This window comes from Odocoileus virginianus, unplaced genomic scaffold, assembly GCF_023699985.2.
Source record: "Odocoileus virginianus isolate 20LAN1187 ecotype Illinois unplaced genomic scaffold, Ovbor_1.2 Unplaced_Contig_22, whole genome shotgun sequence".
Lineage (NCBI taxonomy): Eukaryota > Metazoa > Chordata > Mammalia > Artiodactyla > Cervidae > Odocoileus > Odocoileus virginianus.
The window spans coordinates 244,526-265,286 of NW_027224339.1; the positions used below are offsets into that span (position 1 = coordinate 244,526).

Here is a 20,761-nt window from a genome sequence, read left to right on the forward strand (position 1 = left end):
CAGGGGATCTTCCCGACCCAGGGATCAAACCTTCATCTCCTGCATTGCAGGTGGATTCTTTACTGCTGAGTCACCAGGACTTATTTGTATTGTTTCCTTGCCCATTTGGGAGGTTAGGATTAAAGATTGATCTGGGGAAAGTTTTGGTTGCTCTGCTTTTACAAATGAGGGCAACGCAATGCTGACTCAACAGCGGGTAAACACCCGATTTCTGATGGGATGGATAAGCGGTTAGGGAAACTGAAGCCAAGACTTGCCACAGATTGGCCTCTGGCTGAAAACGCCCACCAACCGTGGCTTCTCCGCAGCAAAAAATGGTACCACGCGTGAGGGCGGGGTCGGCGGCACACAGACAATAACTATTGGCTGAGAGCAGCAAGGGCCTCCTTTCCAGCTCCTCCATTGGCCAGTTCCATAAGGCGGAACCTGTGAGGGGTTGGATTTGAAGTATTGATATTTCGGAGCCAGCGACCGATCTTAGTGAGACCCGGGAACCTGTGGGAGAGGCCGCTGCAAACGCGCTGTTGAGTGAGTGCCCTCCGCCTGAACTGCCTTTCCATCCCTTAGCTCGGAATTGCTAAATGGCCAGCCCTCGGCGCGCCTGCGCGAGACCCTTCCCCCATCCCCACTTCCCCCGCCGTTTTGCCACCCTCACCACCCCGACGCGCCTGCGCAGGGCGGTCGGCTACTGCGCGGTTGTCGGGACTGCAAAAGATCTGCCTTCTCATCGGGCAGCTGAACCAGAGGGTTCTAGTTCGGATGGGTGGTCTCTGTATTTGTCCCTCCTGTTTAGCTCCCTTTAGCTCTTTAGCTCCTCTTTAAGCTCCCGGCGCAAGGCCCCTGCTCTCCACTCTCCTCTTTTTTGCGGGTTGGCTGCAGGGTGAGCAATTTCGGGAGGGGTCGGATAATCCCATACACTGAACCTGAAGGTGTAGTTCTGATTAGTCATCTTTTTTGTCTGTCCTGCAGTTTCCAGAACTATGGGGAGGGTAATAGCTTTACGTTGCAGGATGCAAGACAGTGACCCTTGCAAATCTCCCCTAGCAGACCTGGGAGGCATGGCACCGGGCCTGGCTCCTGTGTCTCCCCCAGCGGGCTGTAACTCCTGAGGGCAGGGATCAGGCCTGGTTACTGTGTCTCCTTCGCCAGAGCATGACCAATGAGGGCTGGGACCTAGTCTGATTCTTGTGTCTGACCACCAGACTGTGACCAATGAGAGCAGAGACTAGGCCTGGTTCCTATCTTACCCAATGAGATCAATGAGAGCTGGGACCTGTTCTGGTTCCTGTGTCTACCATATCATATGGCTCCCAGAGGGCAGGAACAAGCTTTCAGTTTTTCTGTGGCCTTATGTTCATGTTTTTAAAATAGTATATAATTAGATTTTTTTAATTGAGTCAGTCTTAATCAGTTAATTGAGTCCACTTACATTTCTTGTCATAATAAACTATTTGGATATGATTTTATGATCTCATTCTATGCCTTTGTATTTGTTCAGGTTTTTTTTTTTAATTCTCTTTTCTACATATCCACACACCACCATCAGCCTACAAAGACATGACCACCAACGCCAGCCCCACGCACCCCTACTGGCCTCAGCACCTGAGACTAGACAACTTTGTGCCTAATGACTGCCCCACCTGGCATATCCTGGCTGGCCTCTTCTCCGTCTCTGGAGTCTTAGTTGTGACCACATGGCAATTGTCAGGGCGTGCTGCGGTCGTCCCACTTGGGACTTGGCGGAGACTGTCCCTGTGCTGGTTTGCAGTATGTGGGTTCATTCACTTGGTGATTGAGGGCTGGTTCAGCCTCTACCACGCGGACCTTCTTGGAGACCAAGCCATCTTATCTCAACTCTGTGAGTCCTGGGTTCTTGAGTATGCTGTGGAAGGGAATTTCCTGGACAGGGATTGGCTTAGATGTTTACCTACCCACCAACTCTTATTCCATTTGTTTAAAATAAATTTTTAAAATTTATTTAACTTTTATTGCATGTATATTCACATGGGTCCAAAATGAAGCCATTTAGAGGTATGCAGTAAAAATCTACCTTCTATCCACCAAGTTTCCCCAAATAATTGCTTATGTTTCTTTTCAGGGTTTTACACATAAATTACACACATAAGCCTCAGTTTGCTCAACTGTAGAAGAGGGATAATAGTCATACCCAAGTACATGTAAGACACTTAGAACAATGTTTGGCAGATAATACATGCCATATAACTTTATCATCATCATCATCATCATTTTAATTTTTCCTTTTGTATAAATGGTAGCATGCTTTTTTTTTTTAAAATGAACTTTGCTTCTGAACTTTGCTTTTTTTTTTTTTATGAGGACACTCATCATAAGTTTATGAAGAGTTTGAAAGCATAAATGTTACAGAATTATTTGACTTTTCCAGTATTAATAGGTATTTCCCCTAATCTTTTGCTGTTATGAACAGTATTCCTTTTTGGCTTCATGAATAAATCTGCTAGAACATTCTTCTGCAAGTCTCTATGTGAAGATCTGCTTTTGTTTCTCTTGGGTAGATGTGGAGGAGTAGAATATCTGGGTCCTGTGGTAGATGTGTGTTTAATGTTATGAAAAACTGCCAAACTTTTCAAGAATGGCTGCACCATTTTATATTCCCACCAGCGGTATATTAGAGTTAGTTTTTCCACATCCTCATCAACACTTGATATGACCGGGTGTTTATTAAATTTTAGTCCTTCGAGTGGATGTGAGTGATATCTCATTATGGTTTTAATTTGCTTTCCCTTAGTGATTAATAAGTACCTTTCATGTGTTTATTGACCATTTAGAATCCGGTTTTGTGAAAAACCTATTTCAGTCTCCTGTCTATTTTTATATTGGGTAATCTATCTTTTCCTTAGTGATCTCTGCTTACTCTTTCATTTACTTATCTGTTCACCTTCGAGCTCTCTCTTTCTCTCATTGGCTACTTTCCTCACTCCATCATTTACACCTGCCTGGTTTTATTCCACAAACATTTATTGAATACAAGACAATCACAGCAACACTTAATGTTCTGTGTCAGATTTGCACACATTATCTTATATACATATAAAAACAGCTGCCCCATTTCACAGATGAGGAGACTGAGGCATGGGGAGGTTATAAAGCCTGCCTTCTTATATGAGCCCTCGGCTGTCACAAGTCTGACTTCCTTTTCCTGCTGATGTTCTTCATGTAAGTTTCTTGTCTTCTTCAGGGAAAGAGTACGCCAAGGGAGACAGCCGATACATCCTGTAAGTGTTTGTCAAGGGGGACCTGCATTGTTTTGGGGGGAGGTAAGTCAGGGAGCATTAAGGGGTGCCTTGTAGGTAGAGCACAGTAATGCCAGTGCCCCCTCCATCCTTTCTCTTGCAGGGATGATAACTTCATAATATGCATGGAGACCATCACGGCTTACCTGTGAGGACCACTCAGCCTGTGGGTGGTGATCGCTTTTCTCCGCCAGCAACCCCTCCGCTTTGTCCTACAGCTTGTGGTCTCTGGGGGTGAGGAGAAGGCCCACAATGGGTGCTTGAGGGCTTGATGGGGGATCTACAGACATGGGGGCATTCCTGTGGGTGGGACTTCTCAATTGTGCCCATCCAGGGCTGAGTCAGACTGAATGACAAACTCCCTGAGGTTTTGGAACAGCCATGCCCCTCCAGGCCTGTGTTCTCAATCCAGGAGAGTTCATTTCTCCTCCCACTCCATCACAAAGTCTCTCATGAGGGTTACAGTTACATGAGGTGGCCCATGATGGTGGGAAACCCCTGCATTCTTCTGAATCAAGATTCTGAGCTTCCTTCATCTGAGATTCAGTCCTCTTATGTTCTTATGTTGTTAGCTTTCTGGAAATGTGAGTTCTCTTTAGTCCTAGAATCCCGAGCTGTCTTGAATGAAAGGATTTTGAGCTTAAATTCTGGAGACATGAACTCTTGAGTTCAGAAAGTCTCAGCTTCTGATTTCTGGAATTCTCACATTTCTGATTTCTCAAATCTTCAGTCATGTGATTTCAGAACTTTTATGTCTCTGAATTTGGGAATCCTGAGCTCTAATAACTTGGAAAATGGCTTGGAATTGTTCCTCCTCCTTACAGAGTTTCCTTCTCCTTCTACCTCCCACAGGTCAGGTATATGGAGATGTGCTCTATTTCCTGACAGAGTACCGTGATGGATTCCAGCACGGAGAGCTGGGCCACCCACTCTACTTCTGGTTTTACTTTGTCTTCTTGAATGCCTTGTGGCTGGCACTGCCTGGACCCCTCATACTGGCTTCTATAAAGCAACTTGCTCATGCCCAGAGCATACTGGTGCCAAAGCCCCAAAAGCTAAGAGCAAGCAGAACTAAAGAGTGATGAACTAGGCTTAAACACCGGCTATTGAGGAACTCTTAATCAGGAAATAAAGATCTTGACCCTATACTGAGAGATCTTTAATTATTAACCCCAAAGATGCCCCATGACTGACACTATAGATCCTTCCAGCACTCATTTCACAGACCACTATCCTTTCAGCCATAGACCAGCATCATCATTCCATAGACCTCGAACCTATGACCTCACAACTTTCAATCACTGACCCCACTGGTTCCCCTGATGGTTAATTAGATCCATGAATCACATCTGTAAAGTCTTTTAAGGCATGATCGTCCATCCACACCCTTGGCATTCTCTCCAGAATATAACCTTTCTTGTTTTGAAATATGGTCAGGCTGAGAATTTTCCAAATCTAAGTTCTTCAGTTTACTCAGCCTCTTATCTCCTGATCAGGTATCCCACAAATACCCCATTACTAACTCCATATATCCCCTTATTACTCATCCAAAGAACCCCATCACTACCTTAAAGATTGCCATCGCTCACACCAGAGACCCCCACAAAAGTCACTCCACTACCCCATATACTCCATCATTAACTCCTAAGATACCCATCACTCTCCCCACAAACAGCCTTTCATTTGCTCCATTGACGGAGAGAATCATTCACCTCACAGACCTCCATCACTCACACCACAGACCCCATCACTTGCCCCAAGAGACCTTCCATTACGTACAACTCTATGACTCATTCATAGATCCCCCATCATGTATTGCACAAACCTTATCACTCTTCTACAAAATGCCCTATCATTTATCCCATAGGTCTCTTATCACTCACCATAGATCTCTCAATCACTCACTCTGTAAACTCCCCATAATGACTTTGAAGAATCTATTTACCTTACATTCCCCATCACTCACCCTATAGATCCCCAATTACCCCAGAGAGCTTCCATCACTTACACCATATCTTATCACCCATCCCACAGACATCCCTTTACTCACCCCACAGACCACTTATGTACCCACAGATACCCCTCACCCTACAGACCCCTATTGCTCATCCAGCAGTCTCTGTCTTTAACCTCAAAGACCTGCAGTCATAAAACAAATCGGTACTAGAGGAATTTTGTGGAGATTGCCATATTAACCTGCAGATACCTGTAGATGGGCTCCAGGTGACCTGTGCAGAGCAGGACTTCAGTTTAAATTTTGGTTCTGCTTGAGCCTACAGTGTCACTTTTTGAGAAGTGCCTCACTGTTAACCCAAAGCCCTGCATTAATTTCTCACCTCAGATCCATCACTTAACCTCATTGTTTACTTAAGGCATGATGGTGCCCTTGCTCTCCCTCAAGCACAGCAGGCACCGCCCCACCTTCTGTCCATTGCACTCTCTTCTCTCTGTCCTATTTACTATCCCTTTGATCTTGAGCATGTTTTCCCATGACCTTCATTCAGTGCTTTCATATGTAAAATGCTGATAATGATAGTACCTACCTCAGGATTTTTGTGCAGATTAGATGAATATATTTACACTATCTGGTATACACTTTGTTGAATGGAAGAATGGACAAATGAAAGAGAAAATTCTCCCCTGCACTATGGCAAGGACCTCCTTTTTGCTCTTCTTGCTTCCAGTATATTTCTTTCCAGAGGTTTCTCCACAACCAAGACAGGGGCATCTGAACACATCATAAGCCTGTGCTCCAGGGCCCTCAGGATAAATTCCAAGTTCTAGGCTAATGTTTTGCTCATTCCACTCTATGATAATTTTAATGAAAAGCAACTTTCAAAGTCCTTGTTTCCATCAGAAAACCTGGCAGTGCCACAAGAAGTGTTTTAGAAAAGGAGACTTCTCTTAAAAGGTAACATTAAAGGTAACATCCTACAATACTGCAGCAATAGCTGAAGTCCAGGTACCTTACAGGACTCCTTGGTTACAAATTACATTTTTAAGAGCAGCATGTATTTTGTCCAAACCATAGAGACGTTGTACAGTAAAATGAGAATGGCTTTTTGCATTTTGTGGTACATAAACTTTCTCAAAGGAGTCTAAAATATGTCCAGTATTCAGCTGATATTTTGTGGGCACACACCGTTTAATAACAGGACTGACTTCAACGTGTTGTAAAGATTCAATAAAAACAGAGGCAAACTTGTCCACAGAGCATACAAATGGCTTTTATGGGTAAATTATTTATTAAAGTATAACATGCAGGCAGAAACAGCAAAAGTCTAAATGTACAGGTCCGTGAATTTTCATAACGTGTAAGCTATTTTTTAAAAGATTGTGGGAAAAGGATTATTCTTCCATTCAGCAGATTCGTTTGAAATGATTTAAATAGATGACGTCATCTCTAAGCAGAGACACAGGCGACTTGGGGCAGACGTGGGGCGTTGACGTTATCGCGCATTAGCTTCCTTTCCCCGCCCACTTTTCTCGCCCCAATAGGTCGCCGCGTTAGCACACACCTAGGTGAATCCGGAAGCAAAGTGACCAAATCAAGGACGAGGGAGGCGGGGCCTCAGTAAGCGCCTGCACACTGGCTCAAGTGACGCACAATGCCCGGCTTTGGGGGGCGGGGCTCTTGGCAACAGCACACTGCGCAAGCGCAGAGGTGACCTCCTCCCTGTGCCAAGCGGGGGGTGGGTAGGGTCGCGTGGCGCCCTCTGCGCCTGCGCCAGGGCACAAGGTGGGGCCGCGGGTGCCCGCATTCTGACGTGCGCACAAGGGTAGGGGGCAACGGTCAACTGCCACCCCGAGGTGGGTGGTGGCAGGATGGCGACGGCCTCTGGGTCCTCGGACTTGGCTGGCTCCGGAGCGCCCCCGCCTGGTGGGGGAGCCCAGGCGGCGGCAGCTGAGGAGGAGGAGCGAGAGGTGGTGCGGGTCCGAGTCAAGGTGAGGCTGGTGGCCCGTCATTCAGCCCGCCCAGAGCTCCCGGGAGAGGGGAAGGTGGTGGCTGTCCTAGGATGGAGGGCGGGACTTGAGAATTGGGGTGTTACGTGAGGGGAGAGGCTTGAGGGCAGAATATTGGTGGTTTGGGTGGGGGCTGGGGGAAGGCTGGACCTGGGAATGCGGGGGCAGAGGGTAGGGCGTGGGGATTACAAATTGAAGGGTAGGGCCCTCTGGAATGGATAGGAGGAGATTGTGGGTAGAGAGGAGGGGCTATAGGGTTGGAGGAGGGGACTCAATGGAGTGGAGCCCTGAGAAATGAGGGAGGTTGTTGCTGTCTGAAAAGGAGGCGCTGACATCGTTTTAACATTGTGTTGAGAGTGCACTTTTGTGCAAATCCCCACACTGGATGAGCAGACACACTCGTCGGGGAGACAAACAGCTAAATAAAGGAAATGCTTCAGACACTGGTGAATGTCATGGGGAGATAACGAAAAAGATTCCGAACTAGGATGTTGCTTTAGCCAAGGTCGTGCAGGGAAATATCTAGAAAGGTATTGAAGGAACAGAGACCCAAATAAAGAGGAGTCACCAATGTGCATATCATGGGGGGAAGAGTGTTTTAGACCGAGAGAACAGCAAGGGCAAAAGCTGGGAGGTGGGGATGAGCTTGGCATGTTCCCTTAGGTTTCCATGTTGCTGGAGCCCAGAGAGTGAGAAGAGTGGTAGGGGGTGGATGGGAGAGGTCAGAGAGGGGCAGATTGTGAAGGGCCTTTGACATGTATTCTATTCTTGAATAAGAAAGCTGTTGCAGTAGTTCCAGCAAGTGGTTACTGGCTCAGACTAGGGTGGTGGCACTGGTGGTGATGAGAAGAAGTTAGACTCTTGAGAGAAGTAAACAGATCACTTAAGTGTAATAGAGCAAGCTCAAAGATAGATGTTTGGGTGTTCAAAGAAGAGAAGATACTTAAGCTGTGAGTGAGCCAGTTAAAGAGTGGGAAGGACCTTCCAGACTGGGGGATGTCCACAAGCACAGGCCTGGAGCCAGAATGTGTTCAGAGTAACTTCTGGGAGTTTGGTAGTACCAGAGTGTAAAGTTCAAAAAAGCTCCCTTTGGGAATCCTGAGGTTCCTTTCGAAGAGATTTAAGCAAGAGAGTGTTGTAGATAGACATGCTAGATTTGGTTGCAGCGTGGAAGACCGGTTTAATAAGGGCCAGGCTGGACATGTCTCTTTTTTTTTTTTCTGCTTATTTTATTATTTTTTTTTCCATTTATTTTTATTAGTTGGAGGCTAATTACTTTACATCATTGTAGTAGTTTTTGTCATACATTGAAATGAATTAGCCATGGATTTACATGTATTCCCCATCCCAGTCCCCCCTCCCACCTCCCTCTCCACCCGATCCCTCTGGGTCTTCCCTGTGCACCAGGCCCGAGCACGTGTCTCGTGCACCCAACCTGGGCTGGTGATCTGTTTCACCCTAGGTAATATACATGTTTCAATGCTGTTCTCTTGAAACATCCCACCCTCGCCTTCTCCCAGAGTCCACAAGTCTGTTCTATACATCTGAGTCTCTTTTTCTGTTTTGCATATAGGGTTATCGTTACCATCTTTCTAAATTCCATATATATGTGTTAGTATACTGTAATGGCCTTTATCTTTCTGGCTTACTTCGCTCTGTATAATGGGCTCCAGTTTCATCCATCTCATTAGAACTGATTCAAATGAATTCTTTTTAATGACTGAGTAATATTCCATGGTGTATATGTACCATAGCTTCCTCATCCATTCGTCTGCTGATGGGCATCTGGGTTGCTTCCATGTGGACATGTCTTTTTGCCTTTTCATTACTGTTCATGGGGTTCTCAAGGCTCATTGGGAAAGACCCTGATGCTGGGGGAGATTGAGGGCAGGAGAAGAAGGGGGCAGCAGAGGATGAGATGGTTGGATGGCATCACCAACTCAATGGACATGAGTTTGAGCAAACTCCGGGAGATAGTGAAGGACAGGGAAGCCTGGCATGCTGCAGTCCATGGGGTCACAAAGAATCAGACACAACTGAGCGACTGAACAACAAAAGATTGAACATGGTGGTCTTGGCAACCATCCTTGAGGGGATGTAGAAGAAGGATTGGGTACCTGGACTATTGCAGTAGCCTCCTCCTCACTGGACCACTGCTTTCTCCTTTGTCTCCCACGGACTGTTCATAGAGCAGCCAGAAGGGTCCTGTTAAATCCTGAATCAGACCACATCCCTCCTCTACTCAAACCCTCCCAAGCCTCCCCCCTCACTCAGAGAAATTTTATGGGCTGGAGATTTTATGGGTCCCAGTTCTCTCCATGGCCCAGAACCCCTGCCTTGATCTGGCCCCTGCCACATCTCTACCCTTACCTTCTGCCATATCATCCATGTCAGTGTGGTGATGTGACCCCTGATGGCCTACCCCATGTCTTCTCTCCACAGAAATGTGAGAGCTTCTTGCCACTTGAGTTTCGCTCTTTTGCTGTGGATCCCCAAATCACTTCACTCGATGTGTTACAACACATCCTTATCCGAGCCTTTGACTTGAATGGGTGAGTAATGGGGTGTGGGGCAAAACCAGTGGGCCACCCACCTTGACAGCAGTTGTTTGGCATTTTTATTGTTGTTGTTTGGTAGGGAGGGTTGTTTGTTTTGTTATTATTAGTATAAATAGTCCCACAATAAACAAATAGCCACATGCATATTTTGGAAAATCTAGTCATAGGATAAATTCCTAGCAGTGATACTGCTGAATTAAAGGGTGTATACTTTTTAAAGTTTCAACAGATGTTTCCAAAATGTTCTCCAGGTAGGTGCTACCAATTTACCGTCTCAGCAGCAGCCCATAAAATTTCTGTTTTCCTCACACCCTCACAAACACTAGTTACTAAAAAACATTAGAAAATTTGCCAACCTGATAGATGAAAAATAGTGTCTCCTGGGGGCAAATGTGATGGTTATTTTGGTATCATTGTTATTTTGGAGGAATATATGCACATGGTAACAAACTCAAAGGGTACAAAAGTGATGGGTATTTGGGGGGGTTTCCATGGTGACAGTTGGTTCTGGCAATGGCTCAGCAGGTAAAGAATCCACCTGCAATGCAGGGGACACAGGAAATGAGGATTTGATCCCTGGGTTGGAAAGATTCCCCTGGAGAAGGATATGGCAACCCACTCCAGTATTCTTGCCTGGAAAATTATATGGACAGAGGAGCCTGTCAGGCTATAGTCCATGGGGTCACAAAGAGTTGAACACAACTGAGTGACTAAACACGTTCATGGTGACAGTAGTTATCTCACAACATGCTTTGCATAGAGTTGCACTGGTGTATCTAAAGAACAAGTTGTTAGTTGTTATTTGACTTTTTTACATAAACATTTTCTGTTGTGAAAAATAACAACCATACAGCTTGCTTTATTTTTTATGCACAAGGCTACTTTCTTCCCACTTCCATCCCTCAACTACTCGGTTACCCTTCCTAGAGGAGACCCCAGTACCAGTTTAGTGTGTTCTCCAGATACAAGCAGATGTGCATCTGTTTCTGTGTTTGTGAAACAAACTTCCCAGGCTTCTTTTGGAAATGGTCCCTGAGGCTTCCCAGGCACAGGGGCCCTGAAAGCTGCCGTGTTTCCTCTGTCCAGGAAGAAGAACTTTGGTATCAGCTACCTGGGCCGAGATCGGCTGGGGCAGGAAGCTTACCTCTCACTCTTGTCTGACTGGGACCTCAGCACAGCCTTCGCCACTGCCTCCAAACCTTACCTGCACCTGCGTGTAGATATCCGGCCCACTGAGGACAGTGAGTACCCGGTGCTCTGGGGGCACTGCCCTGAGATACCCCCCTTTCCCCATAGGATGACTCCACTCCTCACAACACACGCCTTCACAGTGGGCTAAGGAGCAAGGAATCCTAGGTCCAAATCCTGGCTTGGCCACTGGCACTCAATTTCTTTATCTATAAAGTAGAGATAATGGTATCTTAGGGCCATCATGAAGATTAAACAGGGAAATTCATGTGAAAATGCCTGAAAAGGTGCATGGCTGCCTAGTGAATGTTCAAAAAGTATTAGCTCTAATGACAATAATTATCATATTTATTATAGCATATAATCTAGTGATAATTACAGAATGCAGTATAACAATAGAGCTATAGTATTATATGTTTCAGTTATAATATTGTAAATATAATAATGCTGATTATAGTCATGGTAATTGTATTTATTCATTCACTCATCCTGTACTCATTTTCATTGATTGATCTCTTTGATCTCTCAGCCACTTTCAGTCTTCTCATATTTGTTCCCCTGTGCTCATATTTGTTTTGACTGTACTGGTCCCAGGGAGCCCACAGATAAATTAAGACATGGTCCTGAAAATTTGATTATGAAGCATACATTAGATAATAATAGTGTCAGTGTTAAATTTCCAGGGTATGGTTATGGTATCATGGTTATTGAAGGAAAATATCCTTGTTCTTGGGAAAAACACAAGTATTAAGGGGTAAAGTGTTATGATATCTGCAAATAACTTGGCAAAATAATAAATATGAGATGAAGCAAATGCAGCAAAAAATGTGAACAGTTAGGGAAGTAGATGAAAGATATATGGATGGTCAATGTATTCATCTTTTTAACTTTGTCATAGATTTGACATTTTTTTTAAAGTAAAAAGTTGTAGAGTAGAAGATATGGTTTCCAGTCTCAGGAAATTCACAGTGCCTATTTGAGATGCCTGAATAGGCATTTTATTGATGTCATAATAACATAAAATAGCTAACATGTGTCAAACACTTGAGGCCATTCTACACACATAGTATTTATTCACTGAATTGTCAAAACAATCCTACAGAGTAGGGATGACCGTTATCCCCATGTTACAGATGAGGAAACTGAGGCTCAGAGAGGGGACAGGACCTGTCCCTGTAACAGAGACAGTCAGTGGAGGAGCATGATTTGAACGCAGGTGGTGGCTGAACTGGATTCAAGAGTCCTTGCTCTTAAACATTCGACTATAAAATGTGGGGCTTATTTAAAAAAAGAGATTAGAGAAAAAGAGAATCAGAGAGAGACAAACAAGAGTCAGAGGGAAAGACAGTGACTGAGACAGGCAGAGAGACAAATGGAAAAAGGCTGGTAGCCAGAGACACAGGAACCTCTGCACAAGCAGCCCAGTGTGCTACTCTGTGTCAGTCACTTAGCTAAGTCCCCAAGCCTCCATTTCCTTACCTATAAAATAGACACAGTAGCACTATTTCAGTAAAGAAATAAAATCTGCTCTGCTAACAAGCATGTGAAGAAAACCCCAACTGCACACAAACTGAGAGGAATGCAAATTACACCGAGACAGACACCCAGTAGTTTGGCAAAAGGACATTTAAAAGTTACCTTATAAAGAGAATCAGCTTTCCAGTTATTTCCATTCTATTTGTACCATTGTCTTATTTCCAAAACTCCTGCAAATACACGAGTTTGTTTCTTAATTCCTAATTCTCTTATATTGATCTCTTTGTTAAATCCTAAGCCAGTTCCATGTTGTTCTAATCACATAGTTTTATGATATGTTTTCCTTTTTAAAATTATTCCTGAATATTATTGTGCACTTACTGTTCTTTTCATTTAATAAAATTAGCTTATCATTTCATTAAGATACTGATGGGAATTTGACTGGAGTTGTTTTTTTTCCATACCACAGTTTGCAGGATCTTAGTTCCCTGACCAGGGATTGAACCCAGGCCCAGCAGTGAAAGCATGGAGTCCTAACCACTGAACTGCCAGGGAATTCCCTAATGAAACTAATTATCCAGTAAATACATTGTCCTTAATGGAAATAATGATGAAGTCTCTCTCTTGGAATCACTGTACCTAATCTTGATCCCCTACCTTAGGCTTCATAGGTGGCACTAGTGGTAAAGAACCCTCCTGCCAATGCAGGAGACATAAGAGACATGAGTTCGATCCCTGGGTTGGGAAGATCCCCTGGAGGAGGGCATGGCAACCCATTCCAGTATTCTTGCCTGGAGAATCCCATGGATAGAGGAGCCTGTGGGCTATGGTCCATCGGGTCACAAAGACATGACTGAAGTGACTCAGCATGCAATACAGACTTATCTTTTGCCCTGCAGGAACTACTTTGATCAGTTTGATTGTAATCTTACAGGTCCTTTATTCTCTCTCACACACACACACACATATTAATCCACATATAGAGAGATGTAAGTATATTTGTATTTGTATATGTACACAAATGGTATGTGTTTAACATAAATCATACTATACATTAATAGGTAAGTGTCCAATTGATGGAACTGTTATAAATATTATTAATGGAATTCTTGGGATTGTGTTCATGAATGTGAAAGTGACAGGCATGTTGTGATCACTTAGATGGCCCAGTCCTTTCTGGGAAGAACTCAGTTTCTGTCACCTCTTCAGTTGGAAGAGTCCCAAGCCTAGACAGAATCAATCTGTACATTTGTGATATGAATTCCCTTTCTGTCATATGTATTGCAGGTTTTTTTCCTCAAGCTTATCTTTTTGTTTTATGGCCTTGTTTGTGGTGCTCTTTTGGTCCTATCAAAAACTGTTTGCATGCAGTCTTGTACATATATCTTTTTCTGTATGATTTCTGAATTTCTCCTCTTTAGAACATCTTCCCCATCCACAATGCTTATAAAATAAATATTCTTCTATTTTATACAAATATTCTCCTATATTTTCTTCTAACACACTTATTATTTTGTCTTTTACATATAAATGTCTACTCAGTCAACATTGTGATTAGTGGACCTAGTTTTTTTTTAATTTATTTTTATTTATTTGGCTGCATCAGGTCTTGGTTGCATCATAGAGGATCTTTCATTGTGGTGCCCAGACTCAGTAGTTATGGCCCACAGGCTTAGTTGCCTTGTGACATGTGGAATCTTCCCAGACCAGAGTATATGTACTTGGATTTATTTCTGGGCTTTCTATATTATATTCTACCAAGATAAGCATTGCATTCCTCCCACAATTTGGGGTGGGGGGGCTCTTCTTTTTCTTAACTATTCTTAAATATGAATTCTTTCATACAAACATTAAAATAATTTTACCCAGTTTCAGAAAAAAACCTATTACATTTCTGATTGGCAGAATATGTAACTTAGCATTTGGGAGATTCAACAATTTTATCATAAAGAGGTGTAGTACCTGTAGCACATATTGTGTAATACTGCAAGCAGGGCCTGAGACAGCACCCTACAATGAAACTTGAATGTTTCTTCAGGGAAATGTGTGTATATTCATACTTAGTGGGTTACATAAAGACTAGATATAGTCTCATATCAGTGCAGATCCAGTTTTGCCACTAGATGAATTTGTGCTTGTGGAAATCCTTTGCCCATTTTATTAATGGGTTCTTTCTTTTTAAAAAATCAACATGGAATGTCTTTCTTGTCATGTTTCGGTCTTGAGTAGTGCTTTTCCTGACATTCATATAGCTGCTCTTGCTCTCTGTGTTTGCCAGGTATACCTTCAGATTTCTTCAATTTTTAACCTTTCTTTGTCACCTAGTTTTACTGTCTCTCAAAAAAACTCCATAGCTGGATTTATGCTTTTTTACACAATTGACAGTGAAATCTTTTGACCACTTTTCCCCTCCAGTCTCCCCCACCCCCACTCACCCTAGCCCTTGAAATAAAAGCTTTGAAACACTTTTCATTCTCATTCTTCTGGTCCCTAACCCTTAACTTATGGGCTTTGCTTAGGCAATATTGTTTTTTTCTTTTTAAATTCCAGGTTATCATTATCTTTTCTTTAGAGTTAGTCGCTTATGTTTCAGGAATTCTAATGTAACAATATTACACTCCCAATGACAGTCTGTCATTTTATGTCTAACTATATATTAATATTAAAAACTTGTGGCTTGTCACCATGTACCTTCCCTTTTGCCTTCCTCCACCCACTTTGAGCCCTTGTAGTCATTCACAGTCATTTCTTAGACAACTTCTTTGTTCCCTTCCAGTAAGGTGCATGGGTTGTTGTTGTTCAGTTGCTCAATTGTATCCGACTCTTTGCGACCCCATGGACTGCAGCATGCCAGGCTTCCCTGACCTTCACTATCTCCCGGAGTTTGCTCAAACTCATGTCCATTGAGTCAATGATGCCATCCAGCCATCTCATCCTCTGTCGCCCCCTTCTCTTCCTGCCCTCAGTCAGGCTCTTTTCCAGTGAGTCAGCTCTTTGCATCAGGTGGCCAAAGTATTAGAGCTTCAGCTTCAGTGTCAGTCCTTCCAATGAGTATTCAGGGTTGATTTCCTTTAGGATTGACTGGTTTGATCTCCTTGTTGTCCAAGGGACTTGCGAGTCTTCTCCAGCACCAGAGACAAAGCATCAGTTCCTTGGCACTCAGCCTTCTTTATGGTCCAACTCTCACATGCTGTACATGACTACTGGGAAAACCATAGCTTTGACTATACAGACCTTTGTCAACAAAGTGATGTCTCTGCTTTTTAATACACTATCTAGGTTTGTCATAGCTTTTCTTCCAAGGAGCAAACATCTTTTAATTTTGTGGCTGCAGTCACCATCTGCAGTGATTTTGGAGCCCAAGAAAATAAAGTCTGTCACTGTTTCCATTGTTTCCCCATCTATTTGTCATGAAGTGATGGGACCAGATGCCATGATCTTAGTTTTTTGAATGTTGAATTTTAAGCCAGCTTTTTCACTCTCCTCTTTCACCTTCATCAAGAGGCTCTTTAATTCCTCTTTAGTGCATGGGTAACATATATGCTAATAATCAGAAACTTCTTTCTTTGGTTGTGGTGGATATGTACTGACGAGGCTGGATGGGGGCCCTTGGATCTCAGGCCTGTCATGTCAGTGCTCCGTGGATACTGAAAGTCATTATCTTGCTTTCGGAGTTGTGGAACAGAAGCCCTTTGGCAGTCTGACCTTCTTCCAGTTGTAAGCAGCCTGTTCTTTATCTTCGGAAGCTGGCAAGAGTTTGTCTTCATTCTTAGAATGTGGGCATTTTGCTAGCAGATTAATAAGAGTTGGGAGAGACCCATGGTCTATGCTATTCATTGATTGATCATATCTGAGACTTGTCAATCCACTTCTTCATCTCAGGGACACTTTCCTTCATATCTTGGTAATTCTGTCTCTGCCTGACCTCTTTTCTCCTCCTGCATTTCCTACTTTTTGCCTCTCAGGTCTCTTGGACTCGCCCTCCAGGTCTCTCTGCTTTCCTCTCATCATTAAGCTTTAGCTCTGTGCCTTGAAAAAGGTTTTTCTCTTTGGTCTTTCAGACTACTGGTGTGACCTTCTTCATTTTACCTGTTGAATAGTGTGATCTTATTCATTTTAGGTGTTTTCATGTTTTAGAAAGACCATTCTGGCATCTGTTGGGAGAGAGTGGAGAAGGAGGGGCAAAGGGGAAGCAGGGACTGGTTGGATGAGAGGCGTGGTATGAGCTGAGAGAAGAAGTGGAATTGAAGTATGTTTTGCATGCAGAAGCCATGGGTCTTGGCAACAGTTAGGCCCTGGAAGTTGAGAGATGTCTGTTCAGGTTTGGGGCTTAAGCAATTGAAGAGATAGAGACACTGTTCAGAGTTGAAGAGCAGGTCATGTCTCGAATGGATCTCGGGCTCCCCTTGTGGACCCATTAGGTTTGCAGTGCCCAGTGGGACATCCAGGGAGAAGCAGTGACTTGTGGCCCAGGGTTTGCTTCCCCCTCAGCTCCGTGGGAGAAAGTACAGTGGACTTCATGGAAATGTTGCTTAGGGATGGCATTTGCCTGCAAGTGACAGTGGCTTGAACAAATCCCAGTTGATTTGTTTCATATAATAGAGTTGGAAAGCCACTGGTCTTTGCTCTTGTCAGCTTAGCAGTTCTGTGGTGCCAGGGTGGACATCTCTTGAGTCTCTCAAACTTACTCAAGTGGCCATTGATGCTTCAAGCCACATGACACTTGAGGTGGGCAGAAAAGATGCAAGGGGGAATAAAGAAGAGAGAGAAGGGAGAGAACAAGGACCAGAATTGAATAAAATTAAGCATTAAGTCTCTTCTGTGTAACATCCATGACGTACCTGCTCCACAGATACTTTTGCTAAAATCTACCCAGGCCCTGGAGTAAGGTGAATGAGATAAAGATCCCAGCCCTGCCATGTCCTTGGCCACTTACTAATTCTTCCAACCTTTTTGTCATGGTCTGTAAGATGAGAGTAATGGTAGTCTATACCAGTTGTGGAAGGAGGACTAGTGGGAAGGTAAGATTCAGGGTTTGGGTTCTTGAGCTTCGGGCCTGACTTTCAAATTTCAGTTCTTTCACCCACTCGCTATGGGACCTTAGGCAACTATTAATACTAATCCTGGCTGTGCCTGTTTCCTCTTAGAAAGATTGGTGATAATAATAGTGCTCAATTTAGAGAGTGCATGTGTGTATGTACTTCATACACAGTTGTTTCAGTTGTGTCCATCTCTGCAATCCCATGGACTGTAGTCTACCTGGCTCTTCTGTCCATGGAATTCTCCAGGCAAGAATACTGGAGTGGGTTGCCATTTTCTTCTCCAGGGAATCTTCCCCACCCAGGGGTCCAACCCACTTTTCTTGCATCTCTTGCACTGGCAGGCAGATTTTTTACCTGTATGAATAGTAAATGAGTTAACATTTGCAAAGAGCTCACAACACTTCCTGTCACTCAGCCCTATGGAAGTGTTGTCTAGTGTTCTTATTGTTTATATTGATGTTAAGCCCTGGCACGGTGCCTGGCACATAGTGCTCTCAGTAAACATTGCTTTATATTGTTAAAATATTACTATTAGAGTCTATCTGCCATTCTGTGAGACTGTTTCCACCAGAAGATTATTCATGGTTTTATTTTTTGTGTGATTAGGATGACATAGGAAGGGTGAGTGAAGTAGCTCATTACCTTGTGGGTGGCCTGGCTTCAAAGGGAGAGGAACCTGGTCCTGAGCTCTGGGGTTCTCATACCATGTCATTCTGTGTGCCCAGGCCCGCTGCTGGAAGACTGGGACATAATCAGCCCCAAGGATGTCATTGGCTCCGATGTGCTACTGGCTGAGAAGCGGTCATCACTGACGACAGCTGCCCTGCCCTTCACACAGTCCATCATCTCTCAGGTGCTTTCAGGGAGCCCCAGGGCCCAGCTGTTATTGGAGGGCAGTGCCTCCCTGACACCCCCAATTCCGAGCCTACCGGTTGGCACCTGCCCCTGGCCTACCCAGCTAAGTGGTGCCCCCTCCACCCCTCCTTCTTTCACAGGTGGGCCGCACCTTGTCTAAGGTCCAGCAGGTGCTGAGCTGGTCATATGGGGAAGATGTCAAGCCCTTCAAGCCACCCCTGAGCGATGCAGAGTTTCATACCTACCTGAACCATGAGGGCCAGCTCTCCCGCCCTGAGGAATTGCGCCTGCGGATTTATCATGGTGGTGTCGAGCCCTCCCTGCGAAAGGTGAGCCTTCTCCATCACTCATTAGGTCCAGCACGCCCGCACACAAGAATGGCTCAAGAGATGCATGCTCTGGGCCACACTCTCAGGGGATGGTATGGAAGTGTTCCAGTGCATGCATCTGTAGGAAGGCAGGCTTTTCCAAAGGAGAGCAGAGGCCCAGGGTGGCTGGGTGGTGATAGGTACACACAAGGGCGTGGCAGCTCATCTGTAGACCCGCCACCTCATCCCTTTCATCCCTGGCCAGGTGGTGTGGCGATACCTGCTGAATGTATACCCAGATGGGCTGACAGGCCGAGAAAGGATGGACTACATGAAACGCAAGAGCCGGGAGTATGAGCAGCTCAAGAGCGAGTGGGCCCAGCGAGCAAGCCCCGAGGACCTGGAGTTCATCCGCAGCACAGTCCTCAAGGATGTGCTGCGTACTGACCGGGCCCACCCCTATTACGCAGGGCCCGAGGATGGCCCACACTTGCGGGCTCTGCATGACCTGCTCACCACCTATGCCGTTACCCACCCGCAGGTATCCTATTGCCAGGGCATGAGTGACCTGGCCTCGCCCATCCTAGCTGTCATGGACCACGAGGGCCACGCCTTTGTCTGCTTTTGTGGCATCATGAAGCGCCTGGCTGCGAACTTCCACCCTGATGGTCGTGCCATGGCCACCAAATTCGCTCACCTCAAGCTGCTGCTGCGACACGCGGACCCTGACTTCTACCAGTATCTGCAGGAAGCCGGTGCTGATGACCTCTTTTTCTGTTACCGCTGGCTGCTGCTTGAGCTCAAGCGCGAGTTTGCCTTTGACGACGCTCTGCGCATGCTGGAGGTCACCTGGAGCTCACTACCCCCCGACCCTCCTGAGCACGAGGTAGAGCTCGTGGGCCCCCCCAGCCTAGTGGTGGACATGGGCTTTGGGGGCCACCGGGGACGGCCCATGCGGCAGAGACACATGCTGAGGCCCGCCGGTGGAGGAGGTGGTGCCTTTGAAGATGCTGTTGACCACTTGACCACCAGCAGCCAGGGGCCTGGTGGCGGGGGGCGTCTTCTGAGGCAAGCCAGTCTGGACGACCTCCAGCAACTCAGGGGTAGAATGGGCCCCAGGAGGGACCCCCTGATCCAGCTGCCCTACCCAGCTGCCCTCATTGGTTCCAAGTCTCTCTCTGAGCCCTTGCTGAACTCCTCAGACCCACTGCTTTCCCCTTCTTCCCACCCTGATTCCCCATCCTCCTCATCTCCACCATCCACCCAGGATGCCTCTCCTGCTGGTGACGTGGCTGCTGGATCCCCCTTGATTCCAGAGGTGGGCTCCCCACAAGACCCTGGGAAGTCCTTGCCACCCCCACCCCCACTGGGCCTGCCCCCACCCCAGGAGTTTGGCCGAGGGAACCCATTCATGCTCTTCCTGTGCCTCGCCATCCTGCTGGAGCACCGTGACCACATCATGCGCAATGGGCTGGATTACAATGAGCTGGCCATGCACTTTGACCGCCTCGTGCGAAAACACCACCTGGGGCGCGTCCTACGCCGGGCCAAGGCTCTCTTCGCTGATTACCTGCAGTCAGAGATGTGGGACTCAGAGGAGGGAGCTGAGGCCACCGCCCCTTCTTGATCAGACTCCATTTGGCCCTCCATCAGCCCCAATCAGATCTCCATTCTTTGCCAAGAGGGCCTACACATGAGACCCCACATCCCTGCCTGCCAGCCCTAGACCTGTGGGAGCATAGTACCCTCTCTCCCCAGGTCCGAGAGTATGGGGCTTTGCTTTGACAGTGCCCCATGGAGACCACGGCCTCCTTTCTCCATTTTTCTTGTTTTGATTTTAACAACTGTACTTTGCACACACGAAAGTCACTGTGGTCTGTGTATTTATCTGCCTTCTCCCTGGTTTTTGTTGTAAATGGAACCCCCAGGGCCTCTTTACCTACTGGAGCTGAAACACTGCCCATTTCAAGTGAAGGGTGGCTCCCACTTCCCTGGTGACAAGAGAATGGATACTGATAAATCAATTCTAGAAGGTGAGCCCAGGTCAAACACCACTTGAGGAGGCCTGAAGCTATTTTGTGGTACATCTGTCTGCCTGT

At 45.6% G+C, this 20,761-nt stretch overlaps 2 protein-coding genes across 2 annotated transcripts; both read left to right on the forward strand.

Annotated features, from left to right (window-relative positions):
* The first annotated feature begins 425 nt into the window (after nt 1-425).
* Nucleotides 426-4,418, forward strand: EBP (EBP cholestenol delta-isomerase). The gene is given in 6 exon segments (XM_070464248.1): nt 426-528; nt 1,499-1,858; nt 3,218-3,254; nt 3,376-3,506; nt 4,125-4,307; nt 4,310-4,418. Coding segments are annotated over 5 exon segments (690 nt in total). The 5' UTR covers nt 426-528; nt 1,499-1,557; the 3' UTR covers nt 4,348-4,418.
* Nucleotides 4,419-6,959: 2,541 nt separating this feature from the next.
* Nucleotides 6,960-20,527, forward strand: TBC1D25 (TBC1 domain family member 25). Its single transcript, XM_020901247.2, has 6 exons — nt 6,960-7,217; nt 9,678-9,787; nt 10,880-11,034; nt 18,225-18,352; nt 18,495-18,683; nt 18,928-20,527. The coding sequence occupies exons 1-6, from the start codon at nt 7,098-7,100 to the stop codon at nt 20,287-20,289; spliced, it is 2,064 nt and encodes a 687-aa protein (XP_020756906.1). The 5' UTR covers nt 6,960-7,097; the 3' UTR covers nt 20,290-20,527.
* Nucleotides 20,528-20,761: the final 234 nt, after the last annotated feature.

Excerpts from the sequence above, each read along its gene's own strand:
- TBC1D25 (XM_020901247.2), top strand. The coding sequence starts at position 7,098 with ATGGCGACGGCCTCTGGGTCCTCGGACTTGGCTGGCTCCGGAGCGCCC. Across the intron at positions 9,788-10,879 it reads CGAGCCTTTGACTTGAATGG|GAAGAAGAACTTTGGTATCA; the intron begins GTGAGTAATGGG and ends TCCTCTGTCCAG. Across the intron at positions 11,035-18,224 it reads TATCCGGCCCACTGAGGACA|GCCCGCTGCTGGAAGACTGG; the intron begins GTGAGTACCCGG and ends CTGTGTGCCCAG.